Source organism: Dreissena polymorpha, chromosome 12 (genome assembly GCF_020536995.1).
Source record: "Dreissena polymorpha isolate Duluth1 chromosome 12, UMN_Dpol_1.0, whole genome shotgun sequence".
Taxonomy (NCBI): domain Eukaryota; kingdom Metazoa; phylum Mollusca; class Bivalvia; order Myida; family Dreissenidae; genus Dreissena; species Dreissena polymorpha.
Genome location: NC_068366.1, coordinates 75,229,729 through 75,255,332, shown reverse-complemented (window position 1 = coordinate 75,255,332; position 25,604 = coordinate 75,229,729). Strand labels below are relative to the sequence as shown.

General features: G+C 35.0%; 1 protein-coding gene across 5 annotated transcripts in view; it reads left to right on the top strand.

Moving 5' to 3' along the window:
* LOC127853429 (DNA ligase 1-like) overlaps nucleotides 1-25,604 on the top strand; it is a 182,968-nt gene that overhangs the window by 143,004 nt on the left and 14,360 nt on the right. For all 5 annotated transcript variants that reach the window (XM_052387960.1, XM_052387962.1, XM_052387959.1 and 2 more), the window contains one exon: nucleotides 9,590-9,661. In XM_052387960.1, the coding sequence (XP_052243920.1) occupies nucleotides 9,590-9,661 (72 nt within the window). The remainder of the gene's footprint in view (nucleotides 1-9,589; nucleotides 9,662-25,604) is intronic.

Sequence of the window (25,604 nt, the reverse complement as noted above, 5' to 3'; positions counted from 1 at the left end):
CTTAAGCTCGAGATGGGTGGTGATGACTTCAATGCATGGTAATCATCATCATAATCACAGAAATTTATTGAAAAAATAGAAATTTATACAGTCTTCCTTGGTAGACTATTACCAGAGTAAATTGTTGTTAAAACATGGCTGGGTGGTGGCCCACGTATTTTAACATTACATTTACATTTAAAACTTTTTTGAAAACTTTAAAGGGAATTGTTTAAAGATTTATTTTAAGTGAGTCAGTTCATGCCTTAAATTCCCAGATGTAAACATGAATATCTATAAGTTCATTGCAACATCAAGAATAGAATTTTACAAAAAGTCTCCCTTGGGGCTCCAAGCAGTGTCTTTTGGATTAAAAAGCTATCACAGTTTCTCCAGAAAAAAATTGAAAAGCCACTTATTTTTAGTGATCCGTCTTTGTCCGTAGTCTGTCCGTCCGTCTGTCAGTAGTCCACATTTGGTTTGTAAACACTCTAGAGGCCACATTTCTTTTCTGATCTTCATGAAACTTGGTCTGGAGATTTGTCCCAATGAAACTTTGATTGAGTTCGAAACTGGGTCATGCTGGGTCAAAAACTAGGTCACTAGGTTAAAAAAAACAAAAAACCTTGTAAACACTGTAGAAGTCACATTTCATGCCAAATCTTCATGTTACTTCGTCAAAATGTTTGTCTTACTGATATGTTGATTGAGTTCAAAAATTGTTCAGGTTCGTTGAAAAACATGGCCACCAGTGGGCGGGGCAGTTTTCCTTATTTGGCTATAGAGAAACCTTGTAAACACTCTAGAGGCCACATTTCTTGTCTGATCTTCATGAAACTTGGACAGAAGATTTGTCCCAATGATACCTTGATTGAGTTCGAAACTTGGTCATGCTGGGTCAAGTACTAGGTCACTAGGTCAAAAAAAAGAAAAAACATTGTAAACACTGTAGAAGTCACAGTTTATGCCCAATCTTCATGTAACTTTGTCAAAATGTTTGTCTTGATGATATGTTGGTCGAGTTCAAAAGTGGTTCCGGTCCGTTGAAAAACATGGCCACCAGTGGTTGGGGCAGTATTCCTTATTTGGCTATAGAGAAACATTGTAAACACTCTATAGGCCACATTTCTAGGTCCAAATCTTACAAAAACCTTGAAAACACATGTAGAATTAGCATTTTACTTGCAAATGTCTGCATTGCAAAAAACCCATGCAAATAGACAGTACTCAATCAGAATTAATCATATGCTTACACTGCAAAAGTAAACAGAAGAGAACCAATCTAATATGCTCTAGAGTACTGAATTTTCAACTAACGGTATGCAATGAACAAGGCCCTGTGAAAAAAGGTGAATGAACAAGGGCCATTTTGGCCCTCTTGTTTCAAAGGAGCCGGGGACTTAGCAACAAAACAGGTGTATTGCAACATTTCAATTGATATATTTGGGAAAGTAGCCAGAATCTAGATTAAATGTAACCAGTGAAATGGCCGGCTGCTGGTGCTTCCGGAGAACACTGTATCACTGTTCCCGGTCGGCAATTTGACCTATTGTTCCAAGGGATCCAAGTGTTTTAACAACATTAAATAAAAACAATACAATATCAGTTACAAACAGTTGGGAAACTGTCCTTTTGGTTTTCTGTGATCAAGTTCCTTCAATTATCTGTACAGAAACTATGGTTTTATTTCTAAGTAACTTTTAAAGAAATGTTCCTTAAATGGCTGCCTTTAAAACTGTTTTTCATCGGTTCACATCGGCCAATTGTATAAATATGGATAAAATTAGCCAATCCAAAAGATTACCTTATTACAATAAAGACAACCAAAGTCAAATACCTTGGCTAAATCTTATTCAAAACTAAACCAAAACATGCACCTGTTTGGATATCTGTTTTTAGCTCTACTGGCCGAAGGCCTGAAGAGCTTATGTCATGCCGTGGTTTCCGTCGTCCGTCCGTGCGTTTGACTTTTTCTTGTTTACGCGATAAAGTCCACAGTTTTCATCCGATTCTTTACAAACTTGTTCAGTGTCTTTATATTAATGAGGACTCGAACCCTATGGGTTACAATCAGAATAAAAAGTCCAGAATTATATCCCCTTGAATTTGAGAAAATTGTGAAATAAGGCTTATTTACGCAATAAAGTCCACAGTTTTCATCCAATTATTTCCCAACTTGCACAGTGTCTTTATCTGAATGATGAGTCAAACCCTATTGAAAATGAGCAATATCGGAGTTATAAGTCCAGAATTATTTCCCCTTGAATTTGAGAAAAAAATGAAAATTCAGTTTTTTTATGTGATAAAGTCCATAATTTTCATCCAATTCTTGGCAAACTTGCACAGTGTCTTTGTATCAATGAGGACTCAAACACTTTTTATGTCCCCCTTCGAAGAAGAGGGGTCATATTGTTATGCACATGTCGGTCCGTCCGTCAACCAGATGGTTTGTCCGTCCACCAGATGGTTTCCGGATGATAACTCAAGAACGCTTAGGCCTAGGATCATGAAACTTCATAGGTACTTTGATCATGACTGGCAGATGACCCCTATTGATTTTCAGGTCACTAGGTCAAAGGTCAAGGTCACAGTGACTCAAAACAGTAAAATGGTTTCCGGATGATAACTCAAGAATGCTTACGCCTAGGATCATGAAACTTCAAAGGAACATTGATCATGACTGGCAGATGACCCCTATAGATTTTCAGGTCAGTAGGTCAAAGGTCAAGGTCACAGTGACTCGAAACTGTAAAATGGTTTCCGTATGATAACTCAAAAATGCTTACGCCTAGGATCATGAAACTTCATTGGTACATTGATAAAGACTGGCAGATGACTCCTATTGATTTTCTTGTCACTTGGTCAAAGGTCGAGGTCACAGTGACTTGAAACAGTAAAACGGTTTCCCGATGATAACTCAAGAATGCTTAGGCCTAGGATCATGAAACTTCATAGGTACATTGATCATGACTGGCAGATGACCCCAATTAATTTTCAGGTCACTAGGTCAAATGTCAAGATCACAGTGACTCAAAACAGTAAAATGGTTTCCTGATGATAACTCAAGAATAATTAGGCCTAGGATCATGAAACTTCATTGGTAAATTGATCGTGACTGACAGATGACCCCTAATGATTTTCAGGTCACTAGGTCAAAGGTCAAGGTCACAGTGACAAAAAAAGTATTCACACAATGGCTGCCACTACAACTGACAGCCCATATTTCATTCCTTGTATGTGTGTGTCCAAAAACTTTAACCTTGGTTAAAGTTCCTTGGTTAAAGTTTGATAACATTTGAAATATTGAAGATAGTAACTTCATATTTGGCATGCATGTGTATCTCACTGAGCTGCACATTTTGAATGGTGAAAAGTCAAGGTCAAGGTCATCCTTCAAGGTCAAAGGTCAAATATCATTGTATTTTTCTTTCCTAAAACTTTAACCCATTTATGCCTAGTGGACTCTTACATCCAGTGATTCATTTTGCCATGCGTACCGCATGCCAGACGCACGTTTTTTGCTGGGGAGGCATCATTCTCAAACATGTGCGTCATCGGGACGCATTGTTTAAAAACTCTGATTTTCAACATCGTCAAAGTTGTACAAGATACTGAGTTTGATTCGTGGAGATAAGCCAAACATATGTCAACACTGTTTTGAAAAGTAGAACGGAAGTCACAATTCTACATTTGGAATGTAGGTCGCGTATTTTGATTGGTTGAAACATATCAATTATCAAATCAGTTACGGCGTTTTATTAAAAGGTCGTTGGAAATACATATAATAGTCCATATTTATTGACGTGTGACAGTCAAATAGCAGATCATTCGAGATCCTTTGGCTTTTATTGTATAAGATTGGGAGCACCGAAAGCATAACTTATTCGAAATCATGGAGGATTTACACATTACAAATGCAATCCCTAATGGCAATAAGTAAATTTTCAATTCTTATTGCCTTTCTGAGTTGTTTTAAAAACAACGGAAGTGGATCCAGTGTGGCTGAAATGTTATTCAGGTAAATTTTGCATAATTTCGCGACCTGTCAAATTGAGGTATTGCATGTTCCTGCATCATGTAGTGTCTTAGGGTCGGTCTAAAATGCGTATATGACTCATATTTGCGAATATGAAAGAAACGAGCGAATATGAACGAATATTGACAATATTGATGCTCTTTCCGCATTGTTTCTATCATTAAATTACTGTATTAATAAAAAATGTACATAATGTGTTAAACCTGTTAACATAAATAGAGCAATTTACTAGACATTATGTTTCCAACTCTTAAGTCATGATCGCAAATATGAACCTTGTTTTTAGGCTACACAGGACCAACAATATAACCACGACGACTCCACAATACAAAATGTCAAGAAAAAACACTTAAATGTTCACTTGATCTTAACAGTATTAATATATTAGGAAGATTTTTATTCATAGAATGATTTCCATATAAAAAAATATTAAAAACCATTTTTAAAAAGCCGATATCTGTTCATATTTGCCCCTTTCAGTCATATTCGTGAATATGAGTCATATGCGCACTTAACTCGTAACGGTGTCTTGAAAGCATCTTTCGTCATATACATGTACTAAGTTTAAATGCTATCTTGTGATGCAAGGAACCTCAGTGCCCAATGAGGGAATCTTCACTACAGCAGGAGACCTCGTCAGTGCTCATAGGGCTTGCCTTGACCCGACAATGTTGATATGTTAATTTTTGTGAAAACAAACATCAAACTGTATGAACAGTGAAAAGTGAATGTTAACAAGCAAACTATTAAGTGAATAAGTATTAAGGTTTTGTTTTATTTTGACATTGCTACATGTTAAAAGAGAACTTTATGTTTTTTGTTTATAAATGTTTAATGTTTTATAGTCAAATTATACTTCTAAAATATTGATTTCTTTAATTTGGACAGAAAATTATTGTTTTTTCTTATCTGAAGGATCCGGATTTGAAAAACTGTAAGAAACCATAGAGCAGGTGTACCTACTTCCGAACAGCGTCTAATTCCGAACGAAAATTTAAACATTTAAAAACAATATAATTCAAGCATGAACTCTGACATATGACATCATATTTATGACATCATAACTTAACTCTTTCCGTTTCGTCCATGTTTGAGTGGCAACGATGTTTAAATTTTGAAGAATCTCGGAAAGTCGTTTCACCAACCAGTCAAGTGAGTGGAATTACGCAAATCTCAATTTCACCTTTACTAATTCATAAGGTTACATGACGTCATTTAAGTATTTCTCTGTTCAGGTTTTGCTATTCAATTGTTAGTAAGGCATTTCCCAACTAGTGTATATGTTCTATTTATAGCTTTCACAAACCAAAAAGGCAAAAATCAAGTGTTCAGAATTTCAACCGATATATTAAAAGATGTTCATTATTCCAAATGAATTTTTTAAAAGTATTTATCATTGAAGTTAACTGCAAGAAAGCAAAGACTTAAAAGAATAACGTTTTATAAATTACCAAAACTTAAAATAAAAGGCTAACGTCTTGACACATAAATTCGTTTTATTTTAGATATGAGTCGTCAATTACAAGCAAAACTTCAAAAGTACGACCCAGAAGTGGTTGGTCGCGCAGTCGAAATAATAAAATCGGGTACAATGATGCTTGGCCAGGCTTCCAAAACGTATACTATACCCAAAACAACACTCCATGATGGTGTCCGCGGGAAGTACCCAACTGACCATATCAGTGCGAAGACCATCCTCAGTGCTGACGAAGAGCAACGAATTGCCAACTGGGTGGTCCATATGAGTAAGGTTGGCTACAGTCGAACAAGACCTTGTCCAGAAGATTCTCAATGACGCTGGCAGAGAAATCCCTTTTCTCGAAAACAAACCGGGACTGCAATGGTTGCATGGGTTTTTTAAGCGTCATCCGTATTTGTCCGTCCACACAACTATCCAATTAGGGAAGGAATGGGCCGTCATCACGATAGAGAAAATTCAGCGTTGGTTTGCCGAATTTGAACGCTACGTTAAGGATGAGCTAAAAGATGAAACCCTGCTTCTTGATCCTAAAAGAATCTATAACGCAGATGAGACAGGGTTCTCTTTGTGTGCACACAAGAGTAGTAAAGTTGTTGCAAAAAAAGGAGACCCCGTCTTTTATCATTTTGGCAACTCGGACAAGACTCAGATGACGGTGTTGGCAGCAGCAAGTGCTTCTGGTCACTTCATAACGCCAATGATAATCTACCCTGGCCAACGCTTCGCATACGACCCCTTTGATGGCTTTGAGGAAGCTGTGTTTAGACATTCTGAAAACGGTTTGATGGACTGCAAGGTTTTCGTTTGTTGGCTAAAAACGTTTTCATACCCGATACTAATGCCCGCCAAGTAAAGAAACCTGTGTTGTTATTAATAGACAGGAATACTACACACATCACAATGAAAGCATCAGACATGTGCCTTGAAAATGGTATTGAGCTTTACTGTCTACTTGAACACTCATCACACTTGATTCAGCCTCTCGACCTCAGATTTTTTGGCACACTTAAGGCAGCATGGCGGCAGTCAGTGCGCGACTGGTAAACCCATAACGTTGGTCAGTTTGTCACAGAATTTCGCGAGAGTGCTCAAGCAACCCAACAGCCCCCCGAATGTCACGCTACCCAATCAACTGATCGGAATGTCCGACAGCCAACCCAACCAGTCCGTCGCCCAAACTGTAATGGTAACCAACCAGTAAGAAGTTCAATCTGTTTGTTCGTTATCAGATAGCGAAGTCCAAGTTGAGGCCGGCAAATGTTTTGCATGTGAGAAGACGTATGACAACTTTATTGAATGCACTAACTGTGGTCGGAGATTTCAATTTGCATGTGTTGACATAGAAAATCAGTTGATTTGTGATGAACTTCCTTTTGAATGCAAATATTGTTGAAATTTGAAAGTGCATAACTGTTCCAATTGTTAGAAATATGTTCTTGTTTTGATTGTTCGTGGAATAGTCTGACTGTTTCTTTTCTTTGAATATTTTACATTTTTGGAATGCACTTTGAGTGTTTGGAATTAAAACCACCAATGTTCGGAATTGAAACCAGTGTTCGGATTTAGTATACATTACTGCCTTTCCTTTAACCCAAAAATAATAGTGTATGATGACCCATACAGGCAATCGATGTTTTTAAAAGGTCCCGTATGCGTTGTTGTTTCTAAAAATAGCATCGATTTGCGGAAGTGTGGCTGCGTTTCTGAACTGTAGATTTCTTTGCTTAGATGTTCGGAAATATGTACAGCCGCTCTATTTGGATTCGGATTTGGATCCGAATAAATTTTTTGGATTTGTTGCAGCCCTTGTATCTTTTAATTAGTTGATACAGTTTGCACATCCTGAAGACCCCAGTGTATTTTTCATGTATTTGAACTGGCCGTTTAACTCTTTGCATGCTGGGCAATTTGTTGTCTGCTAAAATGTAGTCTGCTGAATTTCTAAAATTAGCATTTTCTTCGATTTTTTTCAAAGAATAATATCAGAATAGCAAACAGTTTGGATCCTGATGAGACGCCAAGTTCTGTGGCGTCTCATCTGGATCCAAACTGTTTGCAAAGGCCTTCAAAATTCGGTCCCAGCACTGAAAGAGTTAACATGTTTTAGTATATTTGTGGTTGAGAAAAAATTAAATACTACCAAACTTACTCTAGAAAAATTGAGCTTCTGGCTTCATAATGTGGGTTCACTGGCTTCAATCAAGTGGCAATGGTGTTTCATTGGTCTTAATTATTTGAACATTACTTGTTAATGAGTAAAATCTGATCAGAGAGCAGAGATTTTCACTTTGATTAGTTGATTAAATTTGGAGTTCAAAGTGAATGTGCTTTTTGCCAGCTGCCTGTTAATGTGTACTGAAATGTATGTAAATGTTTGGTTAGTTACTGTTTAAGCTATGCTGACATTAAATTTTATCAAATATGTATAGCAGTTTACTATAAATTTTGTTATGGGGTATTTAACAAAAAATATTCTACTAGTGATACAAGGGTTGTTTAGGAGTTCTTGTAAATAGCTACCAATGTGTTAAATGATTATGTTATTTGTTTACATAAAACTGAATTCAATTTATTTGTTTATGAAAATATAATTAAAATACACTATTCGTAACAAAGTTACATCAACCATAGAAGCAGCCATTATGTATCATAAAGCACAGGAATTAATCCAATACGACTTCATTTTGATAAGACCCTGATTTCTTGCAAATTCATAAGTAAGTTCTAACAGCAACTATAATTTTAAGCTAACTTTATTCATATGAAAAACATGTGCAAATATTTCATTTAAGAAAAAATAACTAGGTCTAAGTAAAAATCATATGTGAAATAAACAGTTTGAATACAATTTGGGATCCAACTTGATCTTTACAATATAGATGTATGAAGCAATATAATAAGTGGCCATTATTTAAAAGGATACTTTTTGAGAAATCAAGGGCAATTGAATCATCCCCAGTGAAAGTTTCAAGGACTATTCATGAACTGCTCATGAACATGATGAACTGCTCTTGAACTTCATGCACAGTTCATGAACTCATGAACTTTGTTGAGCCTTGTTGAAGAACTGATTCATGAACAGTTCTTGTATTCCTTCTCAGGGGGTGTTCTATAAAAGTCGAAAAGCACAAATTAATTGTGTATTATTATATAACTATATGATAATATAAATAAAGAGGACTGGTTGCTTTGGCATCCCCAAGACGAATCATTATTGCCTAAGCTCCCAACAAGGCGCATACTTGTCATATTGCCTCACTATAAAGTCGAAAAATTTAACATATGAATTGAACAAAATAAATATATAAATATTGGAATTATTCTGTTGGTTGGTTGGTTGTTTTCTCCATTGATCAGTAGTTGGTTGAAATTTTGGTTTGTTGGTTTATCACGCTGCACATGTGTGCTCTGTGTTGCAAACTAGTGTCTCAGTTTTCTGCCAGCATGCAACATGGTTGATATGTTGTGTATACTACGTAGAAATGCAAGACATAATTTTTTGTGTATGTTGGCTATACACACTTGAAGTTGAGCAATGGCCGGGATGTAGGGGGTGGGGTATTTGCCGTCTTCAACAATAGTTCTAGTTTGCGTACTGTTTCAAAGTTCTTATGTAGAGTTATTTCTATTTTGTCTGTTTTCAATTTTATCAACTTGTTTAATATTTACCTTAGGGATAAAAGTCATTATAATTAGGGTTAAAATTACTTGCAGTGCGAGTCTTTCATTTATCATTAGTCAATGGTCTGGGAAAATGGGACAAAAAGAATGTGCCTTATGGTTCATCACTGCTGAGCCTGTGCAGTCTGCACATGTGCCTTATGGTTCATCACAGCTGAGGCTGTGCAGTCTGCACAGGCTAATCAGAGAGAACACTTTCCACCTAAACTAGATTTTTCTTTAAAATTAAAAAATTACTTCCTTTAAACAAAAAATTGCGCACATGTAGAAAGTGTTGTCCCTGATTAGCCTGTGCTGACAGCACACGCTAATTTGGGATGACACTTTACGCATATGCATTAAGCCCAGTTTTCCAAGGAAATGGAACATGTGCAATGTTAAAGTATGTTGAGCTCTGCATATCATTTCTTCAGGAGACGACCCGACAACCATTTCCTCGTCTGGAACAGACGATGAGACCACTGACGAAGAAAACAAACATGCAGGTGAGTGGCAGATCTTGTTTTAGGAGTAGATGTTAAATGTTCTGGACTAGGTTGATGGTCAACTATGCAAACCATGGATTTTTGTTTACACTGAGTATATTTTTGTAGCACAAAAATGAAAAATGTTGTTACTACTGAGGTTTGTTTTGCACTATGTGAAATTTGAATCGCTTTTTGTGTTGCCGCTAACTCTGATACAAGAGGGCAGTTTTTTTTTTTGAAGGAGGGCATATAGTAATGGCACTGTCCGTCTGTCTGTCCGTTTGTCCATCTGTCCGTCACACTTTTGTGTGTAGGTTTCGAAATTTGCTCATAACTGTTATGTCGCTTCAGATGTAACCTTCATATTTGGTATGCATGTGTATATGGACAAGGCCTTCCATACGTACACAAATTTTGACCCCTTTGACCTTGACCTTGAACTTAGGGTCAGCATTTAGGTTTCAAAATCTGCATTTAAGTTTCGGGTGTGTTTTTCGGGGGCATAATGTCTTCCGATGGAGACAGCTCTTGTTTATTTATTTTGTTGCCTCCAAAGTAAAAAAAATATGTTTGTTAAAATACATACAGACATTTGGATGCTATCTAGAATCTGAACATAATTGTCCCTTACCGGTTTCACTGGAGGGGACTTATGGTTTTCGCTCTGTGCGTCTGTGAGTCTGTCTGTCTGTCACAGTTTTTTGGATCCTGCGATAACTTTAAAAGTTCTATATATTTTTTCATTAAACTTGAAACATGGATAGATGGCAATATGGACATTATGCACGACATTTCATTTTGTTCCTACGTCAAAAATTCTGGTTGCTATGGCAACAAATAGACTAGAAATACTGCTGAAAATGGTAGTTTTCTGGATCCTGCGATAACTTTAAAAGTTCTTCATATTTTTTCATGAAACTTTAAACATGGATAGATGGCAATATGGACATTATGAACGTCATTTCATTTTGTTCCTCTGTCAACAATTCTGGTTGCTATGGAAACAAATATTAATTTTTTAAATCCTGACAATGGTGGAATTTCTGACAATGGTGGAGCCGGTAGGGGATATATATTGATTGGCATTAGTCTTGTTCAAAATGGAACTTTTTTTAATAGGTGTTCTTTTACTTTAATACTTTTCTGCTATGAAAAACAGTTATTATCTGTAATATTACAAATAGACAAAATACATTGGTCCATAAAAAATGCTTATTACTTTACTGCTCAGGGCAGCAAAAAAAATTGTTTTTTTTCCATGTTACAAGACATTTTAAATGTTTGTATTAGACCAAGCAAACCCAACTATTGTTTGGACCAAACAAATTAATTCTCGGTTATTTATCGCTTTGGGGAAAGCTAAACTTAAAAAAAAAAAAACACTTGTCCTGTAATTTATTGTATTTGGATGCGTTCTTTTATGAGATCAAACACTATTTGTAACAAGGCATCTTAAATACCTCCATTCACACCAAAAAGTGAACAAGAAAAACATAATTGCTCAAATTTGAGAGAACATCATTAATATTTCAACCCTTTCTGTTGCAATTGCTTACTGTATGTACAGAAAAAAATACAACAGATGGTAAGGGAATTCAATTTTCATTATGTTCCGTACTGAATAATTTAAATATTCATATGGGATTTCTCCTATTACTTGTTTCCAATTTTTGTGTTTAATAGACATGAGATATATTTCATATACTTATAATTGTATACAGATCCAATAGCTTGAGTTCTTAAAGTCATTAATTTTATTAAAACATTTTGAGTCAATTTGTATGGTCTATTCTTATTGTGGTAATAAACATTTAATTGCTACGTATTACTACTAGTGGCATCAGGGATATTAGTCACTTACTTCTGGTTTATGCTTGGTGTATGTTATCGTTTCTATAGTACCAATGATAATGTTACTGTTATTAAAACTGGGATTAGACAAAACTCAATAATGTCTTTTTAGCTCACCTGATTGCTCAGGTGAGCTTTTCTTACCGGTCTTTGTCCGTCGTATGTCTGTCCGTCTGTCCGTAAACATTTGCTCGTAAACACTCTAGAGGCCACATTTCTTGTCCCATCTTCATGAAACGTGGTCAAAAGCTTTGCCCCAATACAATCTTGGCCTAAGTCACTAGGTAAAAAAAAAGAAAAACCTTGTAAACACTGTAAAAGTCACATTTTATGTTCAATCTTCATGGAACTTTGTCAAAATGTTTGTCTTAATGATATCTTGATTGAGTTCAAAAGTGGTTCCTGTGTGATGAAAAACATGGCCGCCAGTGGGCGGGGCAGTTTTCCTTATTTGGCTATAGAGAAACCTTGTTAACACTCTAGAAGTCACAATTTTGTCCAAAAGTTGGTAAAAACATTGGTTCAATTGATGTCTTGGACGAGTTCGAAAATGGTCGAATTCGGTGAAAAAACATGGCCACCAATGGGCGGCGCATTTTTCTCTATATGTATATAGTGGCAGTTTTCCCTATTTGGCTATAGAGAAACCTTGTAAACACTCTAGGAGTCACAATTTTTGCCCAATCATCATGAAAGTTGGTAAAAACATTGGTTTTATTGATATCTTGGACGAGTTTGAAAATGGTTGGGATTGGTAAAAAACATGGCTGCCAGTGGGCGGGGCATTTTTCTCTATATGTTTATAGTGAAAGCATGTGAACACAGTAGAAGTCACATTTTTGGCCCAATTTTCATGAAATTTGCTAAGAACATTTGTTTCCTTGATACGAGAGTTGAGTTCAAAAATGATTCCGGTCAGTTGAATAACATGGCTGCTGGGAGGGGGGCAGTTTTCTCATTATGCCCTCCCCCCCCCCCCCTCCCCCACCCTTTTGAAGAAGAGGGGGTATATTGTTTTGCTCATGTCGGTCCGTCCGTCCACCAGATGGTTTCCTGATGATAACTCAAGAGCGCTTATGCCAAGGATCATGAAACTTCATAGGTACATTGATCATGACTCGCAGATGACTCCTATTGATTTTAAGGTCACTAGGTTAAAGGTCAAGGTCACGATGACCCGAAATAGTAAAATGGTTTCTGGATGATAACTCAAGAACACTTATGCCTAGGATCATGAAACTTCATAGATACATTGATCATGACTCGCAGATGACCCCTATTGATTTTCAGGTCACTAGGTCAAAGGTCAAGGTCACGGTGACCCAAAGCAAAAAATGGTTTCGGGATGATAACTCAAGAACGCTTATGCCTAGGATAATGAAACTTCATAGATACATTGATCATTATGACTCGCAGATAACCCCTATTGATTTTCAGGTCACTAGGTCAAAGGTCAAAGTCACGATGACCCGAAATAGTAAAATGGTTTCCGGATGATAACTCAAGAACGCTTAGGCCTAGAATCATGAAACTTCATAGGTACAGTGATCATAACTCGTAGATTACCCCGATTGATTTTCAGGTCAAAGGTCAGGGTCACAATGACCCAAAATAGTAAAATGGTTTCCGGATGATAACTCAAGAACGCTTAGGCCTAGGATCATGAAACTTCATAGGTACATAGATCATGACTCGTAGATGACCCCTTTCCATTTTCAGGTCACTAGGTCAAAGGTCAAGGTCACGGTGACCCGAAATAGTAAAATGGTTTCCAGATGATAACTCAAGAGCACTTATGCCTAGGATCATGAAACTTCATAGGTATATTGATCATGACTCGAAGATGACCGCTATTGATTTTCAGGTCACTAGGTCAAAGGTCAAGGTTGGGGTGACCTGAATAAGTAAAATGGTTTCTGGATGATAACTCAAGAAGGCTTATGCCTAGGATCATGAAACTTCATAGGTACAATGATCATGACTCGCAGATGACCCCTATTGATTTTCAGGTCACCAGGTCAAAGGTCAAGGTCGGTTGACCTGAAATAGTAAAATGGTTTCTGGATGATAACTCAAAAACGCTAATGCCTAGGTTCATGAAACTTCATAGGTATATTGATCATGACTCGCAGATGACCCCTATTGATTATCAGGTCACTAGGTCAAAGGTCAAGGTCACAGTGCCAAATAACATATTCACACAATGGGTGTCAAGGTCACGGTGACTCAACGTAGAAAAATGGTTTCTGGATGATGACTCAAGAATGCTTACGCCTAGCTAGGATCATGAAAATTCATAGGTATATTGATCATGACTCGCAGATGAAATAATGATGAAACTTGACCAGGATGTTTGTCTGGACAATATCAAGGTCAAGTTTGACATTTGGTTAAGATTGAATGAACCGACTCCCCTCAGGTGAGCGTACTAGGGCCATCTTGGCCCTCTTGTTTCCATGAATTGCAATTAAAAGACTCATAATGTTATATTTGTAGTTGGAGCCCCTGCGAAACGTTTTAGAACTGTTCTACAAAATTTCTAGAATTGTACTGGAACAGATGACTAGCAGTGTTCTGGAATCATCCTTAAAATGGTCTAGAATGATTTAGAACTGTTGTTGAACATTAAATGAGAATAATTTGTAGAACAAATAGTTCTAAAACAGTTCTGATGGTTTGTTCTTGAACAATTCTTGAACCATTGTTCTAGAACTATTCCAGAATTGCTCTTGTATAAATTTCCAGAACTGTTTTAGAACAATTGTTCTAGAAAGTATTCTCTTTTAACATTTTCAACAACTGTTCCTAAAATATTCTAATAGATTTTTAAGTAGATTTTCAGTATGATTAGAGAACAGTTCTAGTCGGTGTGTTCCAGTATAATTCTAGAAATGTTTTAGAACAGTTCCGAAGGTTTGCTGCTAGTAAGTCTGGAACAAATGTTCTAGAACAGTTCTAGGACATTGTTCCCCTCAGAACTTGTAAATGAGAACTATTCATCAGGAATAACCTGATTACCTTGCCCATCTGGTGGGATGATTAATCTTATCTTCCATTATGAAATAAAGTTTATATAAGAAAATATATAAACTTTATTTAACTACAACTATATACTTCAAATAGTTACACGATTAGAAAATAAGTATACTATTGTTCACACCAACATTATATATAAACAATAAGTATAATTAATCTAAGAAAGAACATTTTAAAGGGAGATAATATCACACTGTTACACATTTTTTTTAAATATGTAGAACAATTGTAGGCCTTGGTTCTAGACCTGTTCTATATGTGCTCTTATTCCCCATAAGAACTTTTGTAGAACTTGAAATTGAAGTCAAATTATCATTATCTGAATTAGTTTATTTTAAATATGTAGATCTAGAACAATTGTAGAACAAGTGTAGACCTTGGCTCCTGACCTGTTCTATATGTGTTCTTATTCCTCATTAGAACTTTTGTAGAACTTACTGGTTCTTAAAGAGTTCTAAATGTGTTCTCGAACTACATTTTAGAACATTTTAAGAAATTTCTTGAACTTATTTTGGCCTTAAAATGTTCTTAAAATGTTCTTGTATATTATTGGGACAGTTTCAGAACTAAGCCTTGTTCAACAAATGTTCTGGAATTATTCTAGAAAACTGTTGTGGAACAATTCCAGAACATAAGTTATAGAATGTGAATATGGAATGTTCTAGGACTGTTCTTGATGTTCTAGAACAGTTCCAGAACCGTTCCAATTTCTACAACAAATTTTTGCAGGGGAAGCTTCAAAACTAAAATATTTTTCATCACAATAGATTATGTACCATATAGTTCTTTCTATTACTGTTTTTTAGTTGGAAAAAAATAAATATTGCTGAATATTTAAAATACCAAGTATTTCTATTAAATTGAACAATAAAATGTTTTCAGTTTTAAAACAACTGTGTTTGTTGGAAACATAAAACAACTGGAATAGTCATGTATGTCCATAACTTTGCCATTTATAATATATTGTTGGATTTTAAAATGACATGCAACAAATTCAACCTGTTATAAGATGACATGTTGCATGTTACACTTATCTCCCTTTCAAAAAGGTAAATGTCACACCTACTGTTCATTATGCTACTTTAAAAATTATTTTCCACTTTTGACCACCATGAGTAACCTTACCTGAGAGGCCAGTGTCACTCTTACAAGTCAATAGTGAAGCTTGTCTGGGATCTACAGCCTGGCTTTGCATTCCGTTATTGCCAGTTTAAGCAAGGTCAAGGTAACTTTAAATGAAATAGAAAATCTCTGTCCGCTAGCTTATTGAGACATTCCTGGTTGGAACCAGTACTTACTAGTCTTGTTGTCTTTGAACAAGATACTCTGCCTACTTCCAGGGCTGGGATCAAACCTGAGACCTGACAGACACTATATCCACTACACCACCGCACCACTATTTTATTTTATTTATTGAACATTTCCAGTATCTTTGTTTTTAACTATCTCAAATACAATGTTATTGTCACTTTCATCTGCTAATTTTCTTTTTATGAATTATAATACATACAAACTTGAAGCTGGCAGGCTTTTTTATACTCACATTATTATTTTGTTTTCAACCAATTTTTAGTTAAGTCCTTCTTTTGCTGCAACCTAATCTGTGATGATATCCATCAAAACTGACAGATTTTGATTAAAGGCTGTGTTTATAATCTATTTCAACAGGCATGTAAATGCTGAACATGCAGTATTGACAGCAATCCATATTGTTAAATACAAAAATTCACCCATTTGTCTTGTATTGTGTCTAGAATCAAAATTAGAAAATCTCAAATTTCGGTCCTCAATTTGCAACCCGATATGCCAATGTCTAAGTGACTTTAAAGACGAAATTGTCAGCGCCTGTTTTCCTCTGATTGTTTCCAGCAGGATGAAGTGTTGGGTTTCATTCAATTTGCTACTGGCCATGTAAGATTTCAAATTAATCTTGACAGGGTCTTTAAAATAACAGTTAAGGACAACATAGCACGTCGCTGTAGCGGTCCAAATAAAACACATGTTTTCCAATCGAATCATATTTAAAACGTCATTTATCATTGTCTGCGGTTCACAGAAACCCGTCTTATGTCATGTATCCAGTCACGATGAATTGAAATGTGGAGAATGGAGACAGTTAATTTGCATCTGTGAAGAGGTTTCAAACTCAAATATTTTGACTTTAATTCGAGTTAATTGTGTCATTGAGACTGATGGTAACTGAAGAGGGAGACAGATTTTCATGTTTTGTGGGAGGCTTGGTTTGAAATCGTGTTCTTTTTTTTTCAATGAAAAAAGAAAAAGTTTCTTGAAATATTATCGTTTAAATGATTTATTTAAGATACCCTATTTTTATCATGTATTATTACATCATATACAATCAATATTTAACACAAACTTAGTATTGTAACATAAAATGTTCATAGTACAGGAAACTGAAAAAGAAAAATACAATATGAAAGCAAGTTTGTATATTGAATGAAAATAATACCCTTAGTGAAAATGTCTGCTGTTTACCAAGGCTTATCATGGATGGCTTTTTCCGCTTTTTATTATGTCCCCCACCACTATAGTGGGGGACATATTGTTTTTACCCCGTCTGTGACAATGGTTTGTGTTTGTTTGTTTGTTTGCCCTAACTTTAACATTTGCAATAACTTTTGCAATATTGAAGATAGCAACTTGATATTTGGCATGCATGTGTTTCTCATGGAGCTGCACATTTTGAGTGGTGAAAGGTCATGGTCAAGGTCATCCTTCAAGGTCAAAGGTCAAATATATAGCTTCAAAGCGGCACAAAAGGGGACATAGTGTTTCTGACAAACACATAACTTGTTGTATTTTTTTTTACAGGAAGTCCCTTCTCAGTGAAAATCCATTTTAGGTGGAAAGTGTCATCCCTATTAGCCTGTGCGAACTGCATATGCTATTTTGGACGATGCTTTGCAAACATGCATTAAACTTCATTTTCCTAGACCAGGTCTCATATTTGTTAGATTATATTGCCCCCTCGGGCAGTGAAAAATTGCCAACAGGTTACAGTTAGTTGTACACGCCAATTAGGTTTTAAGACAATTATTGCCTTTTTGGGGTCAGGTTTACCATGTAAGTTCTTAGGTTTGATTTATTGCCCCTTCACAATAGTTATGGTGTCATTTAAGGTTAGAAATACTTCCTTCAGGTCTGGAGTACAATACATCAAAAGTAGCCTCTCTGTAATTCTTTAAAATTCTTCATTAACCCCATCAAAAGCAAAGTGAAAATGGCTTTTGCAACCAGCATAATTTTATGCTGTTTGCTGATCATCAGTAACTAAGGGTTGGAAATGAAGCCTTTACAACTTGAATTTAGTAAAAAAGGTATTTAATTAAATGTAACTTTCTAAGGGACTACAAATGTATCAAAATATGTATCTATGTGGTAAATGGTTAATGGCATATACAACAGTCATGCAGTAAACATGTTGTTTACTTGTTATGTGGGCCAGCCTAACCCGTAATTGTTTTGAATTAAAGAATAATTATTGGTTGAGCCTGGCCGCAACAATTGCTACCATTTGATATAAACAAGTCAAAAGACCTTTTATGGCATTCAATGAAACCTCAATTCATGTTGTTATTCCTAAGTAATATTTTAAAATAATTCAGAACTCAGTTATCTCCTAATGACCTATTCATTCATTAAGCAGAGAAAAAAAATGCATTAATGAGTAAATATTATTCTAACATTATTTTGCTTTTTGATTATATTTATTACAAACCACAGCAACAATATGAGTCGCATTCTGAGAAAACTGGGCTTAATGCATGTGCGTAAAGTGTTGTCCCAGATTAGCTTGTGCAGTTCGCACAGGCTAATCAGGGATGACACTTTCCGCCTAAACTGGATTTTCTTGTAGAAGAGACTTCATTTAAACGAAAAATACCATAAAAGCTGAAAGTGTCATCCCAGATTAGCCTGTGTGGACTACAAAGGCTAATCTGGGACGACACTTTACGCACATGCATAAAGCCGAGTTTTCTCAGAACGCGGCTCATAAAGTCATCGAGTCTTATTCATTGACATTTGAAGGTGACTTTTACACTCATTTCAATAATGACTCTATGGTCGGTAATTCTCAAATGGTCAGTTGAATTAACTGTCAGCCGTAATGACTGTACATGACAAGACTATCCATCATTATACTTTTTATGTCACTAGTTTTCATCACTGCCCCATTGGGTCACCCTGCTTTTGTACTTGTCTTGTGTGTTGTTTTTATTCCTGAATTCCATAGATCAATAAAAAAGTAATTAAATGAATACTGAAACATGCTTGTTTTTTGATGTGGTAAATATTAAGTTTGCTGGATGGTTGTATTGTTAGTTCATAGCAAATAATGATGACTTTCAATACTATGCGGCAAAAATGGCAACAGCAGTACTTTAGTAAATAATTCCAGTTGTATTGCTTTAATAATGTTAATGCTTTTACTACAACTATCACGACGTACTGTTGTTGCAGCTTATATTACTGTTATGGAAACTTAACCCTGGATTTATGCCTAGCGTCTAGAAAAAAGGCCTTGGCAAACAGTGTAGACCCAGATGAGACGCCGCATGATGCGGCGTCTCATCAGGGTCTGCGCTGTTTGCTTAAAGGAATTTCTTTAAGAAATATTCTAAATATAGAAATAAATATACTAGACATCCCTAATTTTGGAAATAAATTTATCCAATTTAGAAGGATGGGAGAGTCCACTAGGCATAAATGGGTTAAACCATTCTGCTGTTGCTTAGAGAACTCAGCTTCTTCCCCCTCTTGTTACTGTTGTTGCTGCTACTGCTGCTGCTGCTGTTGCTGTATCTGCTGCTAATCTACCATGATTTAACCCTTTCCTACGCAGAAGCAAAGTGAAAATGGCTATGTGCAAACAGCATAAAACCAGAACAGCCTGCGAGTTAAACACCCAGTCTGTTCAGGTTTTATGCTGTTTCCTGCTGATCAGTAACTAAGGTTTTGAAATAAAGCCTTAAACTTGGATGTAATAAGAAAGTTCTTTAAATAAATTTAACTTTCTAAGGGACGACAAATGTGTCGAAATACATATCTAAGTGGTAAAGGGTTAAAATATGTATTATTTTCGCTGCTGCTTCTACTAGTACTGCTACTTAACTTCTTTCTGCTGTTATTGTCGTTTTTGTTGCTGTTGCTTTAAGTAATTCAGATATGTCTCCTATTACCAGTTACTGATGTTAATGTTGCTACTGGCACTACTAGTACTCACAGTGCTTATATTTTCATAAGTCTGCTTTTATTGTTGTTGCTGTTGCATCTAGCAGTGTTTTTTCACCATTTTGGGAACAGGCCAGGAACAGAGCCTTTGGGGCTTGAAAAAATGTATCAGTTTGTCTAAAAACAGGAAGTAGTTCTTTTGTTTGTTTTTTTAAAAACACTGTAAAATTGAGAGAAAAAGTGTTTTCAATGTTATATTTAATAAGGTTTAACTTAGAGCTGAATGTGAAATTACCTAAAGTATGCCATTTCTTACATATTTGTTTAAACCTTCGATTGAATTTTATGAATGTACTGCTATTCATTGTAATTAAGAATGGCCACTACATGAACAACTTCTTGTGATATATTATGGAATAAAACCCTATGCAGTTATAGTTTACTAAATGACATTTAGCCACAGAAATATAATGGCAGAATATAAGCAAAGTTTTTATCAAGATTTATTGTCCATTAGTGTGTTTGCAAACTTATCTATTTGAATGAAGACTGGAAAAGAATGATAGATAATTTAATTTTGGAAACCTTATATTTGTCCCTATTCTTTTGAAATCTTCTATAATTTACGTGTATGTCTGTGTTGTGTTGCCATTTTAGGTTGGATTTGTCCAAGTACATTCATCTTGTATCAAATTTGCAGGAAGCTTTAATGATGCGCTGATGTCGGAGCCTGGAATTATTTCATATTTCACTGACCATGTTCCATGTTGTGTTTTCGTAATGACATAAAGAAAAATCTAGACAAATTGAGTCTAGAAGGTCCGAGGGAAGTCATTTCACATTGTTTGCAGCCATCTATCACAATTATATTTGACAACTGGTCACTTGCAAATGAGCATTAGAAATATAAAACTCGCAAAAATATCTACTTTTCTGGTCATAATTATTCATATATTTTTATTTCCTTCAATTAGAGTTCACAAGTAATGGTCAGTTTTGACACATCCGACATGAATTGGCGATTCTGTGTTTAAAATCCCAAGGCTGTCGTGAAGCGGGCAGTAAAATAACATGATTTATGTTTATCGTTATTATAAAATACTCTTAGTATTTTTTATAAGGACCACTTGACCATCAGGGACTTTTTATCTTATTTTTAGAACCAAATAAACACTGATTTCTTGACAGCAAATCAGAAAGCTTTTTGCAATTTTTGAGAAAATGAATATTGTATTAGGACTACCAGTAAAACATATTTGTTTGTTATAGGAAACCTAAAAAGGCAGAGAGTTGAATATGGCGTTTTTGCCAATGTGACTTCGGTGAACTATGATTCAATTAGATAATTGAGATATTGTTTTCAGATCAGTTTAATGCCATATGATTACAATTGAAAAGGGCGTAAATTAGAATCTCCCCCTTTGTATTTGTTTTATAATTCAAGTTTAAAGTTAAGAGATGACATAACAAAAGTTTTGTTGATCAGATAATTATTTCACTGAAGACATATTTTTCATGTAATATGATTACAATGGCAAAATGTCTTAATTAGTATCTCCCCCTTTGTATTTGTTTTACAATTCAAGTTTAAAGATAAAGAGATGCCAATAACAAAAGTTTTGTTCCTCAGATAATATTTAATTTATTTCACTGAAGACAAAAGTTAAAACCTAAAACAGGTTCTTAAATGAAATTGTATTGTGTGGTTGTCCACTTTGATTACATCAGAACTTTGTTTGAAAATAAAACATGAAATCAGACATTTCTGTGTCGATCTTGCTAACACAATTATCTCCATACATCAATCAATTTATTAATTTCAATTTTAAAAATTGCTCGAAACCATGGCAACGATTGAATATAACGGGAGGTCCTAACAACTGCCAGCGTGGAAACAGGTTGACTTGTTATCAATCCGTTCAATTTGTGGAATTACAGAAATAATGTTTTCCTGGGTTGAAACATATTGATTTGTATATTTTTAACGTAGGAGGCTTTTATATGCGTAATTAAGAATTCCCTCTGTATCACATTTTGTTGTATTGGGTAGTTGATTGAAAACATGTTTGTGTTCAAAAGGACTGTTCTCAAGAACAAATAGCTAATTTATTTTAGTTTGATAATTGTTTGGCATCATGAAAACTTTATGATCATCATGTGTGTACTGTCATGATGCCCCCAAACCCCATTACCTGCAATTAGGGACCTCAAAATCATTAATGGTTGTTCACAATATCACCATTTTCATATTTATCCCAAAACAAGCTGTCACACTATTGTATACAAAGTTATAAACTGCTGACTTTGTCATATAATTATATTCATTTGCAAGTAAAAAATATATACTCAATATTGTGTAGACAAGGTAATTGTTTATTTTGCTTGAAAAACTCCATATGTAGGAGATGAACTTTTCCTAATATAATTTATAATAATTGTATCATTGAACAAGTACAGTTCAGTCATTATGTTTGATAAGTATTGGATCATCTTGATTTGCACTCAAAGTCATCAGAAGTTGATTCTAAGAAGAGAGATAGAGACAACACTTCATATTTTGTTGTTTTCAAATATATTTTTAGCTCGCCAGAGAACATCCTGTTCATGGAAAGGATGTTTAAAGTGAAACCTTCTCAACACAATAGACGTCACAATTTTTGCCCCAAATAATGAAACTTGCTCAGAACATTTTTAGGAATTATACTTTTTAGTTTAAAGATGGTTGCAGCCCCTGCGAAATGTTGTTCTGCAGTTCACTAATAATTTGTGAACTGTTCATGAACTGTTCGTGAACTGAGTTCATGAATTGTTCACGATTAGTCAGTGAACAGAAAATGAGCCAAGTCTGTGAAATGTTCTTGAAATTTTAGTTCATTAACTGTTCATGAACACTAATGGCATGAAGTGTTCATGAAATATTCTTGAAACCTAATGGCATGAAGTGTTCATGAACTATTATTGAACCCTTATGGTATGAAGTGTTCATGAACTATTCTTGAACCGTTATGGCATGAAATGTTCATGAACTATTAATGAACACCAATGGCATGAAGTGTTCTTGAACAGTTCATGAACAACACAATTCTTGAAAAAATATTCAGGGTTTTGCTGTTCATGAACAGTTCATGAACATTTTTCTTCTATTTTTCAATGGCTCATTTTCTGTTCACGGACTGTCAGTGAATAGTTCATGAACCATAGTTCTTCAAGAGTTCATGAACTGAGGTAGCATGAAGTGTTTATGAACTATTCATGAACAAGAATTTGTCAATTTATGCAAAGGTTATCATAAGTGTTACCAAAGCTCAACAAACAGGTCAGGGTAAGAAGAAACAAGTCTTGTATTAGCACTTAACATATTGATAGCAACATATAACAATAATTTAAATATAACACTAATAACTGAGATACAGGTGGTTTGATAATACTCTTTAAATTTCATAATACAACTTTGCACTATATGTTCATGAATAATTCATGTATTAAAAAGATTATGAATAGTCTCATTTTCAGTTCAAGAATCATTTACTAATCAATGGTTTCCCTGAAATGGTTACACTTACAGTGCCAAAGAACTTGAAATGGAACCAATGGCTGATCAGTTCAGCCAGTAATTTATTAAAGACTTACATTTTCAAATATAACATAAACCATGTGCCTTCCGTTTCAACTTCCTGTGCACACAATATTCTTCCTTTGTAAAAACAGCAATGCAATGTACATTGAGTTCTTGATATAATCTTAAACTGTTCTTGAAATAAGAAGTCCTTAAAACATTCTTAAAATTGTCTTTTAAGTCTTCCAAGAACAATGACAGATCCTTTTAAGAACATATTGGATTCTTAAAAAGTCCATCATATGTTCAAAAACATTGTGTAGACCTGTTTAAGAACATCAGAAGGAAACATGTTGTTCAAAAAAGTTCTTAAAGTGTTCAAGAATAGTTTAAGAATAATTCAAGAACAGGAAAGGTCCTTAAAAAGTTATTGAACTGTTCCTGAAGGCAGTTGTTGAACAGTTCTTGTACAAATGTTCTTAAAATTCTCTAGAACAGGTCAAGAACTCTTACTTACAGTGGTGAAAATACTATGCATATTCATACTAACTTCACAGGTTTCACAAATCTACAAGATTAGTATGCTAGACATTTCAATATTACTTTCAAAAATATTTATGAAACATGTAGCACAAAGGAATTCATGAATTATTCATGATGGATCCTCAAAGTCTGTCTCAGAAAAGTCATCAGAAATAATTGTTCATGAAATGTTCATTACTAAGTATTTATGGTTAGATGAAGAACTGTTCATGAACTTTGAAGTGTTCAACAAAAAATTCATAAACTGTTCATGAACGTGTCTTAAGAACAGTTCATATCCAAAAGTTCATGAACCAAGATCAGGAACTTTTTGAGAACGGTTCATGAACAATTCCTGATTGGCTTGAAGTGCTCATGAAATCATGAACAACATTTCGCCAAGGAGCAGTTCAAAATCTTGGCCACTACCTCCTACTTTTTCAAAGTGTCTATCTCAGAAATTTCATTAAAAATAATTGTTCATGAAATGTTCATTACTAAGTGTTTATGGTTAGATCAAGAACTGTTATGAACTTTGAAGTGTTCAGCAATAATGTATAAACTGTTTATGAATGTCAGTTCTTGAAAGAACAGTTCATGTCCAAAAATTCATGAACCAAGCTTTGTAACTTTTCAAGAATTGTTCATGAACAGTTCCTGATAGACTAGAAATGTTCATGAAATGGTGAACAACATTTTGCAGGGGAAGGGTGTTGGGGAGTTGCCTTATATGGCTTTAGTGAAAACTTGTTGAGACACTGGAAGTCACATTTTCCGTCCAATCATCATAACATTTGCTCAGAACATGTGTTCTCATGATAAGTTGGTTGAGGACAGTTTTCCTTATATTGTTTTTTTATTTTTATTTTGATAAGATTCAATATTTTAGGTTCAATGGACAAAAAAAAGGTTACAGGGGACGCATTTTCCCTTTTCCTTTTATGGCTATTGTAGTGAGACAATTTACCCGCTTGGAACAGTTACGTTTCTTTGGGGTGCAGGTGAGCACCTTTGGGATTTTGGGCATTTTGTTCTAAAGGTAATTTTTTTATATTTGATGACTCTTCCATGGCTTATAAATGATGGATGGTTTTGTTTCTTTTTTGATGATTATCATCATAGTGATAGTAGCATAACTATGATGATGCTGATAATGATTATAATGATATTGCTTGTTGTGATTATTAACATTTATGCTAATGGTAGTTCAGTGATGATGACTATTATGGTTATGGAATTGATGATGTTGATTATTTTGATGATTGTAATTGTGATATTGATGGTCATGGCAATGATGATGCCACTATGGTAATAGTGATGATGTTGAATGTTATAATAGACAATTCTATAAATATGTCTTGCCAAAAGATCCTGAATTATTCTTACTGTCCCACATATTGAAAGCCTGACGCAAGGTGATATCCAAAGATTTAGCAGTCGTATATAAAAGTCTATGTTTATATTGTTTTCAATGCCTCTCTTAAACCCCCTCCTAGGGGAGGAATCATGAATAATAGATTGTCTTCTAAAATCAATTTCTTACTTGAATTAGGACTTTGGGCAGCCAATTTAACAAGAGATATTGAAAAATGGACAAGTGGTCAATTTTGTATATGCGAAATGGCTAGTTAAGTCGGCAAATGGCCATGTTAGGGAGAGAAAGTTATCACCCCGATCCATACTTCAAATAATTAGAGAACTGAAACTGCAGTGTGGATGTGGTCATTCTTATGCAGACGAAAACATTAAATTAAGTCCATTGCAGTGAAATGAGGTGTTTCTTGTGAGAATTATTTCATTGTA